This window comes from Manis javanica, chromosome 8 (genome assembly GCF_040802235.1).
Source record: "Manis javanica isolate MJ-LG chromosome 8, MJ_LKY, whole genome shotgun sequence".
In the NCBI taxonomy this organism is placed as follows: domain Eukaryota; kingdom Metazoa; phylum Chordata; class Mammalia; order Pholidota; family Manidae; genus Manis; species Manis javanica.
Window position 1 is genome coordinate 53,527,428 of NC_133163.1, and position 16,293 is coordinate 53,543,720.

General features: G+C 34.0%; 1 protein-coding gene across 1 annotated transcript in view; it reads right to left on the reverse strand.

Annotated features, from left to right (window-relative positions):
• FANCM (FA complementation group M) overlaps positions 1–16,293 on the reverse strand; it is an 81,470-nt gene that overhangs the window by 18,478 nt on the left and 46,699 nt on the right. The window contains 4 exon segments of the mRNA XM_037016522.2: positions 1,431–3,339; positions 4,931–5,086; positions 6,113–6,270; positions 9,144–9,327. Of these exon segments, the coding sequence (XP_036872417.2) occupies positions 1,431–3,339; positions 4,931–5,086; positions 6,113–6,270; positions 9,144–9,327 (2,407 nt within the window).

Consider the following 16,293-nt stretch of genomic DNA (forward strand, 5'->3'; position numbering starts at 1 on the left):
ACAATCTGCACCAATAAAACATCTACCCAGACAGATAAATTTGAATAAATTCTTTTTGCAGATGAGTACTGTATAGTCCAACTAGTTTTTCTTTTTTCAATACCTTCTAAGGAAGCTACAGTTAAATGTAGGGCTCAGCTATAGTAACCAATTCATTCCAGGAGGCTTTCCTTATAACTAATTTATTGGCATTTTAATGAACTATTTTTGTTTACATGGCAATGATTTAAACCCTCTATTTCAATTAGGTGGAAAAAGAAATACTACATATTCCCTAATAAAAAATTCCCCAATATATATGTAATCATAATTATATTGTCCATGGTTAGTAGTTAAGTATAAAGCTAGAAAAAAAGGTTTTAATATAAATCTGGCACAAAGATAGGAAAATGATTAACAGACTTAATACAAAAGTGTTAAAGCAAATAATGAAAGTTCACAAGCAACATACACTTAGTAAAAATACATGTCAGAGTACATGTGAACCTATGTAGAAGAGCTTTTGAAAACTAAAAGTATTTCCAGAACTTACTTTAAAGAAGCTTTTATCTCAAATAAAATATTCATAAATCGTACCCTTAATGCTAATGAGAATACCATGGTAAGAAAAACATTTACAGTGTAAACTCATTTTATCCTACAACTATTCTTTTCCTCAGCCCTAAGGAATAAAATTCATAAATGGCCTGCCTTAGTACATACACTAGAATTGAGTTCTATAATAGGATTTAAAATAGACTTAAATTGTTTCAATACCCAACATCTATCGCTATATTTTCTAGTTTTTCTGTAACTGCAGAATTAGATCACAGAATCCAGAGAGTCCTCTGATCTTCTGTGGTCTTTTCTCAATCCTCCAAATAGTCTTATTTCTTAACTATATTGCCATGTAAATCCTCTATACAATCCTCCCAAAATCTTACACTTTCTTTCTTTCCCTTTGTTTTCATGATTTGTATAACATCCAAATTCTATTATATTTTATATATTCAGATCATATATATTCCTGAGGAGCCAAAATGAAAGTCTACATTAAAACCTGTATTTCTAATCTAACCCCATTCAAAATTTTGTCATCTCTGAACTTACTAAACATCCACTATCCCATTTATTTCATACTTATTTCCACATTTTACTGGTATCTTTTCAAATGCATATGTCACACAGTTGTTTGTGATTTACAATCGTGGGCTAAGGCCAAATCTTACACTACTATATTTCACAGCGTCTAGCTTAATACCTTGCCCATGGATATATAGGTAGATAAATAAATCTTAGGTTGGTAAGCATCAACTTAAGAAATACATAATACATCAATTATCTAATTCAATACACCAAATACTAAGAAATTACAATCTTGAAAGATTACAGCAGTTTATCTAGAGCAATTATTCTAGAAGGAATTATGTTTTATAAAGATGGAATCTTACCTTCAACAGAATGACAGGATTGATGCAGAATGATTTGTTCCCTGCTTTTAGTCTTTTCTATAGAAAGTCCTGAATCATCAAAAGTTGAATTCAATGTTTCTTTGAAACTTTGTAGATTTACTTTGCTCTTATTAGAATCTGGCATCCTAGGCATTTCCTTTCTCTTCTTAGAAAATGAGTTCAATGTGTGTGATTCAGAAAGTGGTGTACTCATAACTTTATTTCCTACTGGCAAAGAAAACTGAGAATAACCAGGAGACATAAATTCTTTAATTTCTGCTGCACTCAGTGGAAAAGGTGAAAAAGTTGGACTCTGCTTATCTTCACTTGATGGGATAGTACTGATTCTACTCTTAGAACTGTCAATGTGGTCCACTGGTATTACTCTTTGATTTGAAACATAATTTGCATCACTTAGCTCCTTAGTATCTAAACACCTTCCAGACAGATCATCTAAAAATGTATTTTTATTTGTATCTGATGCATGTTCGAATATTTCACCATCAGAATCTGGACTACAAAATCCTAAATCAAAGGTAACAGAAAATAAATCCTTAGAGCAGTCAAAAACATGCTCATCACTCTTCGGTTTTCCTGCACATACACCTTTCAAATCTTCATGAGATTTCGAACTATTAGTATTACAGATACTTCGATCTTGGGGTATAAAATTGTCTAACAAAAGTCCATCAGAAATTAAGAACTGAGAGGCCAGTGCCATTTCACTTACAGAAGTTTTGTCTGACACACATACAGATTTGCATTTACTGTTCAAGGGAGAAAGGCCCACATCACTAAACTCTGTATTAACATCTTCAAATAGCAGTAAACTCTCATTCTGGTCAGTGAGCAATATTGGGAGGCCATTGTTGTCAACATCCTGATTTTTTTCTTCAACAAAATATTCTGGAGGGCCTATGTTTATCTGAATATGATTATTGGATACTAAATTTTCATTTTTATTATCTTTATGTAGTTTACTATCATAGTCACAGAAGCCTGACTCTTCAGAAATCTTATTATCATTAGTTGCACTATAATGGCAATTTTTTTCAGGATGATTAATAAATTTAAGTGAATTGAATTCTAAATTCTGTTGAGAATTTACATCTGAATTTGACACAAAGGAAGTGGATTTATCATTTTGTAAACACTGTTTGTAGGGTAAGCAAAGCAAATTCTCAAGTGCAGAACACTGAGCAATTTCATATTCTAGATTTGAGAGTCCACTGAGTGGTGGAGGAGAATGAGACAAAAATCTCTCTACATTAGCTAGTACGTCTTTTGTTAATGAATGACAATTATAAAATTGTTCATATTCTGTAGCTTTATAAAACTCTTCCTCAAATGGAAGAAATAAGCTTGTTGACACATATTTCTCATCACTGAAACTATTATAACCAGAATCTAAAAAACTTCCAGCAGATGAACTGGATTTATTTGTAACCTGACATCCCATTAACAATGTACATGGCTGACTGACACTCCTCTTGACAGCACACACAGCAGCAGTTTCCCCCGAATCTGATGTCCTTTTCTCATCTAGTAGGTCCACGTGGAGCATATTTTTAACAGAATTGCCATCAGAATCTAAAGAATTCATAACAACATCACTATTTTCTTTTTTAGGCTGATTTTTTTTCTGTTCTTTAAAAGCCTTTTTCTTTAGAGAAACAATTTTAGTAGGTTTGATATGGGTTTGTTTAAAAACTTCAGCATATTGTTCATCAGATTCTGTCAATGAAAATAAACTGCCTTTATTTGTTTTCTTTGTAAATGAAGATTTCTTATTACTAGTAAAGATGTCATTGGCAAGAGGATTATATTCGTTCCTGGGAGCACTAAGTCTTGAGATAACATCTTCCATTTGTAAATAAGATCTCATTTCCAATTCATAGCTGCATTCTCCCTATAAAGAAGGAAAATAAGATAGTCATAGGAAAACAGAACAAAAAAGCTAAGTCTATGAGATGAGTTTGACTCTATGTTAAAATACTTTCTAAATAATACATTTAAGTGATTCTTTTATACCCTAAAAACTATTGATAAATCAAAATTACATATGACATTACTATAAAATGATCATAAATTATCTTTAATCAGTTAATATTTTTGTATCCCCAGTACTTAATCCATGGAAGACCAATGGTAACTATTTATAGAAAAAACAAATTTAATGAATACATAAGATTATAATCACTAAGTTTTTTCACTTCTAACACTTAGCTGAACAATTTATTCTAACTTCCTAAAAGTAGATACTTAAGAAATTAACATATATAAATGAAAAATACATACAACTGTTAAATTAACAAATTAACTCTCTTGATGAAGGTAAACTAAGACCAGCTTTTATAAAATGAAAGTACTGAAATAAAAGTACCTGTATGTCTACAAGGCTATAGGCCAGAATATACTATATTTGACAAATCTAACCAAAAACTCTTACATTGAATTTCTCAGTCTAACTTATCTCTAAATCTAAAACTATAGTCCCCACCAATCCTGACTCATCCTTTCCTCTCCCCCATGACTGCTACTTTAGCCAGGGTTCCTCTACTACTCAGGGACTTAGCAGTTAACTCTCTACTTTTTGAATAAATACAATATTTAATACAGAAATGTCTGCCTCCTGCTAGTATATATGCTGCCTGTGGACAGAATATTTTATGGCTTCTTCACTGATAGAGCCGCAGGGCCTGGAACTGAGCATGGCATATAGAAGGCACTAAATAAATATGTATTAACCTGATGGCACAGATTTTGTTGGGATCCACAATTAACTAATTTATTTACATTTATGAACAATAGCTAATAATGAAAATAGCAACTGTAATCTATTGAGTACTTACAATGGTGCCAGTTACTATTCTAAGTGCCTTACATGTATTAAGCCATTTAATCCACACACCAACTCTTGAAGAAGGTATTGTCATTATCCCATTTTACAGATGAAACTGAGGCACCAAGACGTTAAGTAACTTACAGATACATGATTAGTAAGAGATAGAAATGGAATAATTCTAACCCAGGCATTTGGGATTCCACACTCATAAGAAGTTCATTATTCTGATTCTCTCAAGGAAGAATAATCAAACTGCTCAAGGAATCACTAATTCTCTAAACTACCACCAAGACACAAGTGACATACAAATGCCCTACCTATACGACAGGGAATATTTCAATAAATCCCAATCTAATAAGAATTCTAAATTAGCTTTACAAATAGTTTATATAAATCACTAAGTATATTAAAATTTCACTTTGGTCTATCAATATTTACAGATGATATTCTTCTAATTAAGTCTACTTCTCCTAAGGCAGAAAACTGGTTCCTTATTGAGACCACAAGAAGCTATATTGAAAAAAGAAATATTCTAGCTATAACTATTTATATTAAAAACCCATTTCTTAAAATAATGACTTCAAATTAAAAAGAAAAGATTAAGTATTTGAATTTCACCATCTGACTAGCAAGAGAAAGTTACAATAAAACCTACCTCTTCATGTCTCATTCCTTCTATCATCTGCATGATACTTATAAAATGGTAACATCGATCTGAATGGTCAACTTGAAACGTAGGAAAAGGATGATCCTGCCACACTCTCCATTCAGAGAGAGAGAGTTGACGAATTCCAATGGTTGGTTCTTGAGTCTTCATTAGTGATTTTAAAAGTAATAAAAATGATAAACACATACTCAGATCTCACAGATTAAAAAAGAAAAGAACACGATACAGATGATCAGCCTAACATAAATAATTTGAATTTATTTAGGTACTTTCAACTCAAATCTCAGGAGGAAAAAAGAAAACAATTTCATACATTACAAAAATGCCTTTTTAAGTACATTTTTAAAATAACTGCTATATGAATTACTATTTCACCATAACCCTGTTTATATAGCTCCATGTTAAGAGCAAATATTTAAGAAAACATGTGGCTTAAAAAGTAGTATTTTGCTAGATTTATATCCCACAGTCTAAGAAGGAAGCACTCATAATCTCTCATACGAAAGACACGGATAGTGAACCCAATTCTTCATGCCTGCTGCCATTCCTTACTTTCTCTGTTAGTAAATAAAATTCAAATTCTGAATAGTCATATATTTCAAGCCCTATAAATCTTCTAAAAGGATCTTTCTTAAGGTTGGTTTCCAACTCTCTGGACACATATATACGTTTCATCAATTCTGACTTCCCTTATGTTCACCAAAAATTTGTTCATAATACACAATATCAATAATAGCATCCAATTTTAAGTTTTACTATAACTTCTAAACAAAACATAAAAATTAGTTTGTGCAAAGACACTCATGATAGCATTATTTTATATTAATATTGTGTTATAAATAATTCCAAAATATAACAGGGAAATTGTCAAACTATGGTATTTTGCAGAGTAATATAATAGTCATGTAAATTATGCCTAGATAGAAATGTTCCTATGATAGTAATGAAGGAAAGGCAAAACTTAAAGGTAAATATACACTCTTAAAAGTATGTATACAATAAAGCATATAAGAAAATTAGGAGTTTTACAAACTTAGACTTTAATATTCTTTTTAAACTGCTGACACTTTCAATTTTTTAGATTAAGTTGACATTCAGATCATGAACATTCTACTCCCAAAGCTATTGCATAATCACTATTAAAAGCACGTGAAAACATGTTCAACTTACTGGTCTGTTTTCCTCATTCTGTAAAGATAAAAACTGAACTTGAGGCAATGTTATTTCCTTAATTTCATCACTGTCTTTTAATCGATAAAGTCTGTTCCATAATTTAAATTCTTCTTCTGATAAGAACCAATCTTTCATTGAATTACTTTGCCTCATTCCTATAAGTTAAAAAATAATTGAAAAAAGGTTTAAAAAATTTGCTAGGCAAACACAAAATACACAATATCAACTCAAACTCTCTACCTTTTATGTCAGCTCATCTCTGCTAAACCATTGATTCTATTTCTTAAAACTAATATTCTTCATATAGTCCTGGGTATCACTTCTTGCTTCTGTATACCTCCTCAACTTCTATCAACCCCTTTGAAAGGACTACTGCACCCTTCTGTTTACCATTAAATCTTCGGTAATGACTTCATTAACAAACCAGAGCCAAATAGCTAGGCTTTCAGTCCTACTTTCTTTTAGACTCTCCATACTGTTGTCTAAGACCTGACACTAAACAGGTAACTTACAAGTGAAAACTAGTATCATGATTTTATCATAACATTATTGGAAAGGTTATCTGAACCTTGGCTGGGGGTGGCAGGAAGACAGGAAGACTAAAAGGGTTTTTAGTTTATGTCTTAATTGGTGCTGGGGGTGGTATGAAAAGAGGCGGAGAAAAACTACTGCTTTAAAAAATGACATTATAATATACTTTTTAAACAATGTATAGTAAATTAAACCATTTTCAATTCCATAATCTCTATAAATTACAGGAAAATAATCACCAAACTGAAGAGGATAAACAACATAAAGCAGGAACTCTGGTCCAAAACAGACAAGGGCAGAAAAAAATCAAAAAGAGTACCAAATTAGCAATCAGGAAACTTCTTATATCCCCAAATACTGAATAAGAAGTTTTGTAAAATAAGGGGTTTGTACTAAATGATCTCTCCGGTCCCTTTCAAATCTAACAATCTGAGGCTCTAAGACTTTTGAAATAGGATGGTATTCATTCCACTGCCTTAGTCGCTTTAAATAAATTCAGGCCTCTGAAACCCAATGAATTATATATTAATATAAAGAAATTACATTTACATGCACAGTCTTGACAAGATCAATCACTGACACCTGAAAACTCAGGGAGACTGGAAGAAAAAAGTACACAAAAATGAACATGAGTTACACTAGTATCTCAGTTTTTAGAAAAGGACAGACTCTAGAATTTTACTGAAGAAAGTTGTTACCCATCCCTAGTAACATTTTAGAAAAAATTATTAAACATGGTTAATTAACATTTATAAAAATAGAATGATCACTATAAGTGATTTATGCCAACTTAATCAAGTTTTGATGCTATTATTAGTTTAATAAACTCAAGAAATTTTGGCAAAATTATGGTCAAGTCTAATAAAACGACAGGTATATTCCTGTTAAGTGGATTTGTTATTAGGTTTAATAGACATATCCAAAAAACACTGATTAATGGATCTGAGTTAAGGGAAAGAACATAAACAAATTTTAAGTGAGTCCAAAGCAGATGTCTAGAAAGAAGAGGACCTTGAAATTTCATGGTGTGAAAACCAGTGGAACAGTTGAACAAACCTGAGAGGTACTGTCTTCCAATATACAAAGAACTTACATAATAGGTAAACCAAGGATCAAAATAATTCTTTTTATCTAAAGACAAAAGTAAATCAACAAGAAAAAGGTACACAGATTTTCAACATAAGGAAGAACCCTCTTTTATATAGGTCTTCAATATAGGGAATTAAGCTTTACAAAGGAATGCAATTTCCATCAACAATGATAGTTAGGTTGAGATTGGTATGCATTTAACAAGAATGCTGCAGAAACTGTTCCTACCATGTCAGGTAACTGGAGCAGATGACCCCCAAGGTTCGTTCCTTCCAAATCTTTAACTATAACTACATGATTTTATGATTCTTTAAAGGCCCTCTTTTAAAGATTAATTAAAATTCAAAAGAAAAACATTTTAGTTTCTCATTTTCATAGTGCTAATATTTCAAGATATTTTCTGGGTATCATCAAAATATCTTCATTTCTTAAGGTACAGCACACTCTTTACTAACTGTGCTCCCTGACACCAAAGTATTTGTTTGTCACTGACTCAGAATCACCAATAACTTGGTCTAACTTTGCCACTATCTGGTGTAAGAATAAAATTTTAAAGAAAAAAAGAGAATTTTTTCCTTTTCTAAAAGGGAAAGAAACCATCCCCCTTCCCTTTCTCAGAGCAATTCCAGAGACACCTAATGATTATAAAGGCTTTAACTTTTTGATATGTATGCAAATCTCTAAAATCTGAGGAAGACTGTAGCCAACTTTTCAACCAGAAATATTTTTCTTCAAGGTTTAAGAGCTGTAACATCAAGGAAGGTAGTATCCCAATCTCACTGCCACCAGGAAAGTTGAGCCTAAGCACCTTTTTCTGAGCTGTCACTATCTGTTGTCACATAGATAAAAGAAGTTTTATTACTTATTTGGATAAAGGCAACTAGCTAACACATTAAACAGTTACCTTGAGTACCACGTGTATTGGGGATAACAAATGGTGCTGTCCTCTTATAAGAGGACAAGTTACTGTTAATCTTGATAAAATGTAAGCAAAGAATTGAAACTGCTTGTGGGAGTACATAGGTAGAATTTCTTGTCTTTGTATTATCTTAGTGGATTGCATAAAATGAACATTGTAATCTGCTTTAATGTTTATTCAATAATAAAATTGTTTTCTTTTCTACATTTTGTAAAGAGGACACTGGGGTGGTGCGATATTTTTAATTTTCCCAACCCTGAGTTTCTATCACTGTACTGCCAGTGTCTCTTTCCCTTTGCCACATGAATAATCTCTGATCCTCTCCAAAGAGAACACTCATAACATCGAATAATGCGCATTGAGTTTCTTAAAGACGAAATGTATCAATATATGACCCGTTACCTAACAACAGAAAAAAAAGAAAAAAATGCATGATTCAAATGAAAAATTTTTATTTACCACTTCTATAGGAAAAGATAGATGACTTACGCTTCAAGTTCCGAGAAGGCTTCTCTGGTTTATAGACACCATGTGTGATGAACATTTTATGTAATGCAGGATTGATTCCATCAGGAACCATTCGTGGACTGCCTTGGTAAAAATGAAGGACCTGCTTGTTACCTGAAATAGCTTTATAAATATTTCTTTTGTTGGACTGACTTTGATTATAAATCTGCAAAAACAAATAAATCCCAAATTGTGTGATTTGTATAATAATCACTTAGCCATACAAGGAAGTATTATGTTAGTGTGAGTTTATTCTAAACAGCAAATTAAACTCTGGTCCACTTAAATACTTCAGCAACTGTTGTCTTGAACTTAAGCCACTTCAATTAACTCTTGATAAAAATCATTTCAAAATCTAGTATTATTATAAAAGCCTACCTACATTGCACAATGGAAATCCATCTTTTATTTAGTATCTTGCTGCTTTTGAATAAGGCTGATATTTATGTATAAACATAAATTGGTTAAAAAAACTATCCACTTATTTCGGCTTGTTAATTCATCTCTCTACACTTCAGCTTTATTTACTGTATGCAAGAAATGTATTACTCCCCTCAAAGGGTTGTTGACAGGATTAAGATAATGCATCTGAAGCATTTAGCAACATTGCCCATCACATAACATACTAGGTGCTCATTAAATGTGGGCCATTATGCCTAACTTACAAATAAGAAAACTAACAGATGAATAGAGAAGTTAGAGTGATTTGCCCAAGGTAATACAATTCATTAGACCCCAGTTCCACTCACTGATAATACAGACTTTTACAAGCTGCCAGACATTTCGTGTAAGGGATCATTTCATAGATAAACTGGATGTTACATAAGGATATGCTATAATCACATGAAAAGTACTGGGGAAAAAGAATTCACTTTTCATGACGATTTTTAAAGGGTATATAAAATAGTCTAAATCAATTTTTTTAAACTATTAATGAAAGTCTTTAATGTGAAACTATGTATTTGGCCACAGAAATAGTCCTATTGAGGTACAAAAGTTAGTTAATACAAAAAATAATACTATGTACAACATCATATTTAGAAAGGTTTATCACCCAAGTTTGTAGCAAAGTATGAATATAATTCGAGTCTTGTTATAACTTAGAAAAGGCATCAGCAAAGTTTTCCATAAAGGTAAATATTTTCCACGAAGTAAATATTTTAGGCTTTTCAGGCCACATACTAGCTCTGGTGCATATTCTTATTGGTTAGTTGTTGATTAATTGATTCAGGCAACTGTTTAAACAGCTGCCTGTTTAAAAAACAGCTCACTGTAGTTTAAAAAAAAAAAACTAAACATAAAAAACAGTCTTAGAAGCACAGGAAAACAGTAAAACAAAACAGTACATATTTATTTATTTTTATTAAGGTATTACTGATATACACTCTTATGAAGGTTTCACATGAAAAAAACAATGTGGTTACTACATTTACCCATATTATCAAGTCCCCATCCATACCCCAATGCAGTCACTTGTGCATCAGTGCAGTAACATGCAACAGATTCACTATTTCCCTTCTCTGTGCAACACTGTTCTCCCTGTGATACCCCACACCATGTGTACTAAACATAATACCCCTCAATCCCATTCTCCCTTCCTCCTGACCTGCCCTCCCACACCCCTCCCTTTGGTAATCACTAGTTCCTTCTTGGAGTCTCTGAGTCGGCTGCTATTTCGTTCCTTCACTTTTGCTTCACTGTTATACTCCACAAATGAGGGAAATCATTTGGCATTTGTCTTTCTCCAACCTGGCTTATTTCACTGAACATAATATCCTCCTGCTCCACCCATGTTGTCGCAAATGGTAGGATGTTTCTCTCCTATGGCTGAATAGTATTCCATTGTGTATATGTACCACCTCTTCTTTATTTATTCATCTACTGATGGACACTTAGGTGGCTTCCATATCTTGGCTATTGTAAAAAGTGCAGCAATAAACATAGAGGTGCATATGTCTTTTTCACATGGAGAACTTGTATTCTTTGGGTAAATTCCAAGGAGTAGGATTGTAGGATTCCCAGGTCAAACGGTATTTCTATTTTTAGTTTTTTGAGGAACCTCCATATTCCTTTCCACAATGGTTGAACTAGCTTACATTTCCACCAGCAGTGTAGGAGGGTTCCCCTTTCTCTGCATCCTCACCAGCATTTGTTGTTCTTAGTCTTTTCTATGCTGGCCATCCTTACTGGTGTGAGGTGATAGCTCATTGTGGTTTTAATTTGCATTTCCCTAATGATTAGTGATGTAGAGCATCTTTTCATATGTCTATTGACCATCTGAATTTCTTCTTTGGTGAACTGTCTCTTCATACCCTCTGCCCATTTTTGAATTGGGTTATTTGCTTTTTGGGTGTGGATGCAAGTAAGTTCTTTATATATTTTGGATGTTAACCTCTTGTCGGATATGTTATTTACAAATATATTCTCCCATATGGCAGGATGCCTTTTTGTTCTGTTGATGGTGTCCTTTGCCGAACAGAAACTTTTTTAGATTGATGTAGTCCCATGAGTTAATTTTGGCTTTTGTTTCCCTTGCTTGAGGAGATGTGTTCAGGAAGAAGTTGCACATGCTTGTATTCAGGAGATTTTTGCCTATGCTGTCATCTAAGAGTTTTATGGTTTCATGACATACACTCAGGTCTTTGATCCATTTAAAGTTTACTTTTGTGTATGAGGTTAAACAATAACCCAGTTTCATTCTCTTGCATGTAGCTGTCCAGGGATTGAAGAAAATGAAGAGGCTGTCATTTCCCCATTGTATGGCCATGACTCCTTCATCATATATTAATTGACCATATATGGTTGTGTTTATATCAGGGCTCTCTAGGCTGTTCCATTGGTCTATGGATCTGTTCTTGTGCCAGTACCAAATTGTCTTGATTACTGTGCTTTGCAGTAGAGCTTGAAATTGGCAAGCATAGTCCCCCCAGCTTTATTCTTCCCTCTCAGGATTGCTTTGGCTATTCAGGGTCTTTTGTAGTTCCATATGAATTTTAGAATGATTTTCTCTAGTTCATTGAAAAATGCTGTTGGTATTTTGATAGGAATTGCATTGAATCTGTAGATTGCTTTAGGCAGGATGGCCATTTTGACAATATTAATTCTTCCTATCCATGAGCACAGAATTTGTTTCCATTTATTGGTATCTTCTTTAATTTCTCTCACGGGTGTTCATAGTTTTCAGAGTATAGGTCTTTCACTTCCTTGGTTAAGTTTATTTCTAGGTATTTCATTCTTTTTGATGCAATTGTGAATGGAATTGTTTTCCTGATTTCTCTCTCTGCTAGTTCATTACTAATGTATAGGAATGCCACAGATTTCTGCATACTGATTTTGTATCCTGAAACTCTGAATTCAGATATTACTTCTAGTAGTTTTGTATTGGAGTCTTAAGTGTTTTTTTATGTACAATATCATGTCATCTGCAAAGAGAGACACGTTGACTTCTTCCTTGACAATCAGGATGCCTTTTATTTCTTTGTGTTGTCTGATTGCCATGGCTAAGACCTCCAGTACTATGTTGAATAGAAGTGGGGAAAGTGGGCATCCTTGTCTTGTTCCTGATCTTAAAGGAAAAGCTTTCAGCTTCTCGCTGTTAAGTATGATGTTGGCTGTGGGTTTGTCATATATGGCCTTTATTATGTTGCGGTACTTGCCCTCTATACCCATTTTGTTGAGAGTTTTATCATGAATGGATGTTGAATTTTGTCAAATGCTTTCTCAGCGTCTATGGAGATGATCATGTGGTTTTTGTCCTTTCTGTTGATGTGGTGGATGATGTTGATGGATTTTCAAATGTTGTACCATAATTGCATTCCTGGAATAAATCCTACTTGATCATGATGAATAATCTTTTTGATGTATTTTTGAATTCAGTTTGCTAATATTTTGCTGAGTATTTTTGCATCTAGGTTCATCAGGGATATTGGTCTGTAATTTTCTTTTCTTGTGGTGTCTTTGCTTGGTTGTGGTATTAGAGTGTTGCTGGGCTCATAGAATGAGTTTGGGAGTATTCCCTCTTCTACTCTTTGGAAAAGTTTAAGGATGATGGGTATTAAATCTTCACTAAATGTTTGATAAAATTCAGCAGTGAAGCTATCTGGACCAGGAGTTTTGTTCTTTGGTAGGTTTTTGATTACCAATTCAATTTCATTGCTGGTAATTGGTCTGTTAAGATTTTCTTTTTCTTTCTGGGTCAGCCTTGAAAAATTGTTTTTTTCTAGAAAGTTGTCCATTTCTTCTAGGTTATCCAGTTTGTTGGTATATAATTTTTCATAGTATTCTCTAATAACTCTTTGTATTTCAGTGGTGTCCATAGTGATTTTTCCTTACTCATTTCTAATTCTGTTTATGTGAATAGAATCTCTTTTTCTGTTGATAAGTCTGGCTATGGGTTTAACTATTTGTTTAATTTCTCAAAGAACCAGGTCTTGCTTTCATTGATTCTTTCTATTGTTTTATTCTTCTCAATTCTATTTATTTCTGCTCTAATCTTTATTATGACCCTCCTTCTACTGACTTTGGGCCTCATTTGTTCTTCTTTTTCTACTTTTGTTAATTGTGAGTTTAGACTGCTCATATGGAATTATTCTTCTTTCCTAAGGTAGGTGTGTATTGCAATATACTTTCCTCTCAGGACAGCCTTCGCTGCATCCCACAGGTTTTGTGGTTTGAATTATTGTTGGCATTTGTCTCCAAATATCGCTTGATCTCTGTTTTTATTTGGTCATTGATCCATTGGTTATTTAGGAGCATGTTGTGAAGCCTCCATGTGTTTGCAGGATTTTTCATTTTCTTTGCGTAATTTATTTCTAGTTTCATACCTTTGTGGTCTGAGAAACTGGTCGGTAGAATTTCAGTCTTTCTGAATTTATGGAGGCTCTTTTTGTGGCCTAGTATATGATCTATTCTTGAAAATGTTCCATGTGCACTTTAGAAGAATGTGTATTCTGCTGTTTTTGGGTGTAGAGTTCTGTAGATGTCTATTGGGTCCATGTGTTCTCATGTGTTGTTCAGTGTCTCTGTGTCCTTAGTTATTTTCTGTCTGGTTGATCTGTCCTTCAGAGTGAGTGGAGTGTTGAAGTCTCCTAGAATGAATGCACTGCATTCTATTTCCCCTTTTAGTTCTGTTAGAATTTGTGTCACATATGTAGGTGCTCCTGTGTTGGGCACATAGATATTTATAATGGTTATATCTTCTTGTTGGATTGACCCCTTTATCATTATGTAGTGTCCTTCATTGTGTCTTGTGACTGTCTTTGTTTTGAAGTCTATTTTGTCTGATACAAGTACTGCTACTCTTGCTTTTTTCTCCCTATTAGTTGCATGAATACCTTTTTCCATCACTTCACTTTTTGTCCATGTATGTCTTTCGGTTTAAAGTAAGTCTCTTGTAGGCAGCATATAGATGGGTCTTGTTTTTTATCCATTCTGACACCCTATGTCTTTTGATTGATGAATTAAGTCCATTTACATTTAGGGTGATTATCAATAGGTATGTCCTTATTACCATTGCAGGCTTTAAATTCATGGTTACCAAATGTCCAAGGTTAACTTCCTTACTATCTAAGAGTCTAAATTAACTCACTTAATATACTATTACAAATACAATCTAAAGATTCTCTTTTTTTCTCCTCCTTTTCTTCATCCTCCATTGTTTATATATTAGGTATCATATTCTGTACTCTTTCTATCGCTTCATTGACTTTGGGGATAATTAATTTAATTTTTCATTTGCTTAGTAATTAGCTGTTCTACTTTCTTTACTGAGTTTTATATCCTCTGGTGACAGCTATTAAAACCTTTGGAACACTTCCATCTATAGCAGTCCCTCCAAAATGCACTATAAAGATTGTTTGTGGGAGGTAAATTCTCTCAGCTTTTGCTTATCTGGAAATTGTTTAGTCCCTCCTTCAAATTTAAATGATAATCTTTCTGGACAAAGTAATTTTGGTTCCAGGTCCTTCTGCTTCATTGTATTAAATACATCATGCCACTCCCTTCTGGCCTGTAAGGTTTCTGTTGAGAAGTCTGATGATAGCCTGATAGGTTCTCCTTTATATGTGATCTTATTTCTCTCTCTGGCTGCTTTTAGTAGTCTGTCCTTATCTTTGACCTTTGCCATTTTAATTATTATATCTTTGTGTTGTCCTCCTTGGGTCCCTTGTGTTGGGAGATCTGTGCACCTCCATGGTCTGAGAGACTATCTCCTTCCCCAGATTGGGGAAGTTTTCAGCAATTACCTCCTCAAAGACACTTTCCCTTTTTCTCTCTCTTCTTCTTCTGGTCCCCCTGTAATGCGAATACTGTTTCATTTGGATTGGTCACACAGTTCTCTCAATATTCTTTCATTCTTAGAGATCCTTTTTTCTCTCTGTGCCTCAGCTTCTTTGTATACCTCTTCTCTAGTTTCTATATCATTTATTGTGCCCTCCTCTGTATCTAATCTGCTTTTAATACCCTCCATTGTGCTCTTCAATGATTGGATCTCCAACCTGAATTCATTCCTGAGTTCTTGAATATCTTTCTGTGCCTCCATGAGCATGTTAATGATTTTTATTTTGAACTCCCTTTCAGGAAGACTCATGAGGTCGATGTCATTTAAATCTTTCTCAGGAGGTGTATTAATAATCTTACTCTGAACCAGGTTCCTTTGGCATTTCATATTTGTATATGGCACCCTCTAGTGCCCAGAAGCTCTACTCTCTGGAGCTGCTCAGTCCCTGAAGCAATGTCGGGGGTCACAGGGGAGCAGTATTGGTGCCTGGAGGGAAGAAAGAGCTGTTTCCTGCTTCCCGGCTGCTATGCCTGTCTCCACTGTCCCAGAGTAGCTAGGTATGGATCCCTCTTTTCCACCAGTGGCTGGAATCTCAGTCTCTCCAGGAATTCTGCCTGTCTTAGCTTTCCAATCCCCTAATCACGAGAGTATCATGCAAGCACCATGAAATGTAGGTTTGTGTTCCCAGAGCATATCTCTGGAGTTAGGTATTCAGCAGTCCCAGTCCTCCACTTGCTCCCTGCTCGTTTCTCTTCCTCGCGCTGGTGAGCTGGGATGGGTGAAGGGCTTGGGTCCTGCCGGGCCATAGTTTTGGTACATTAACCTGTTCTGTGAGGTCTGCTCTTTTCTCCAGGT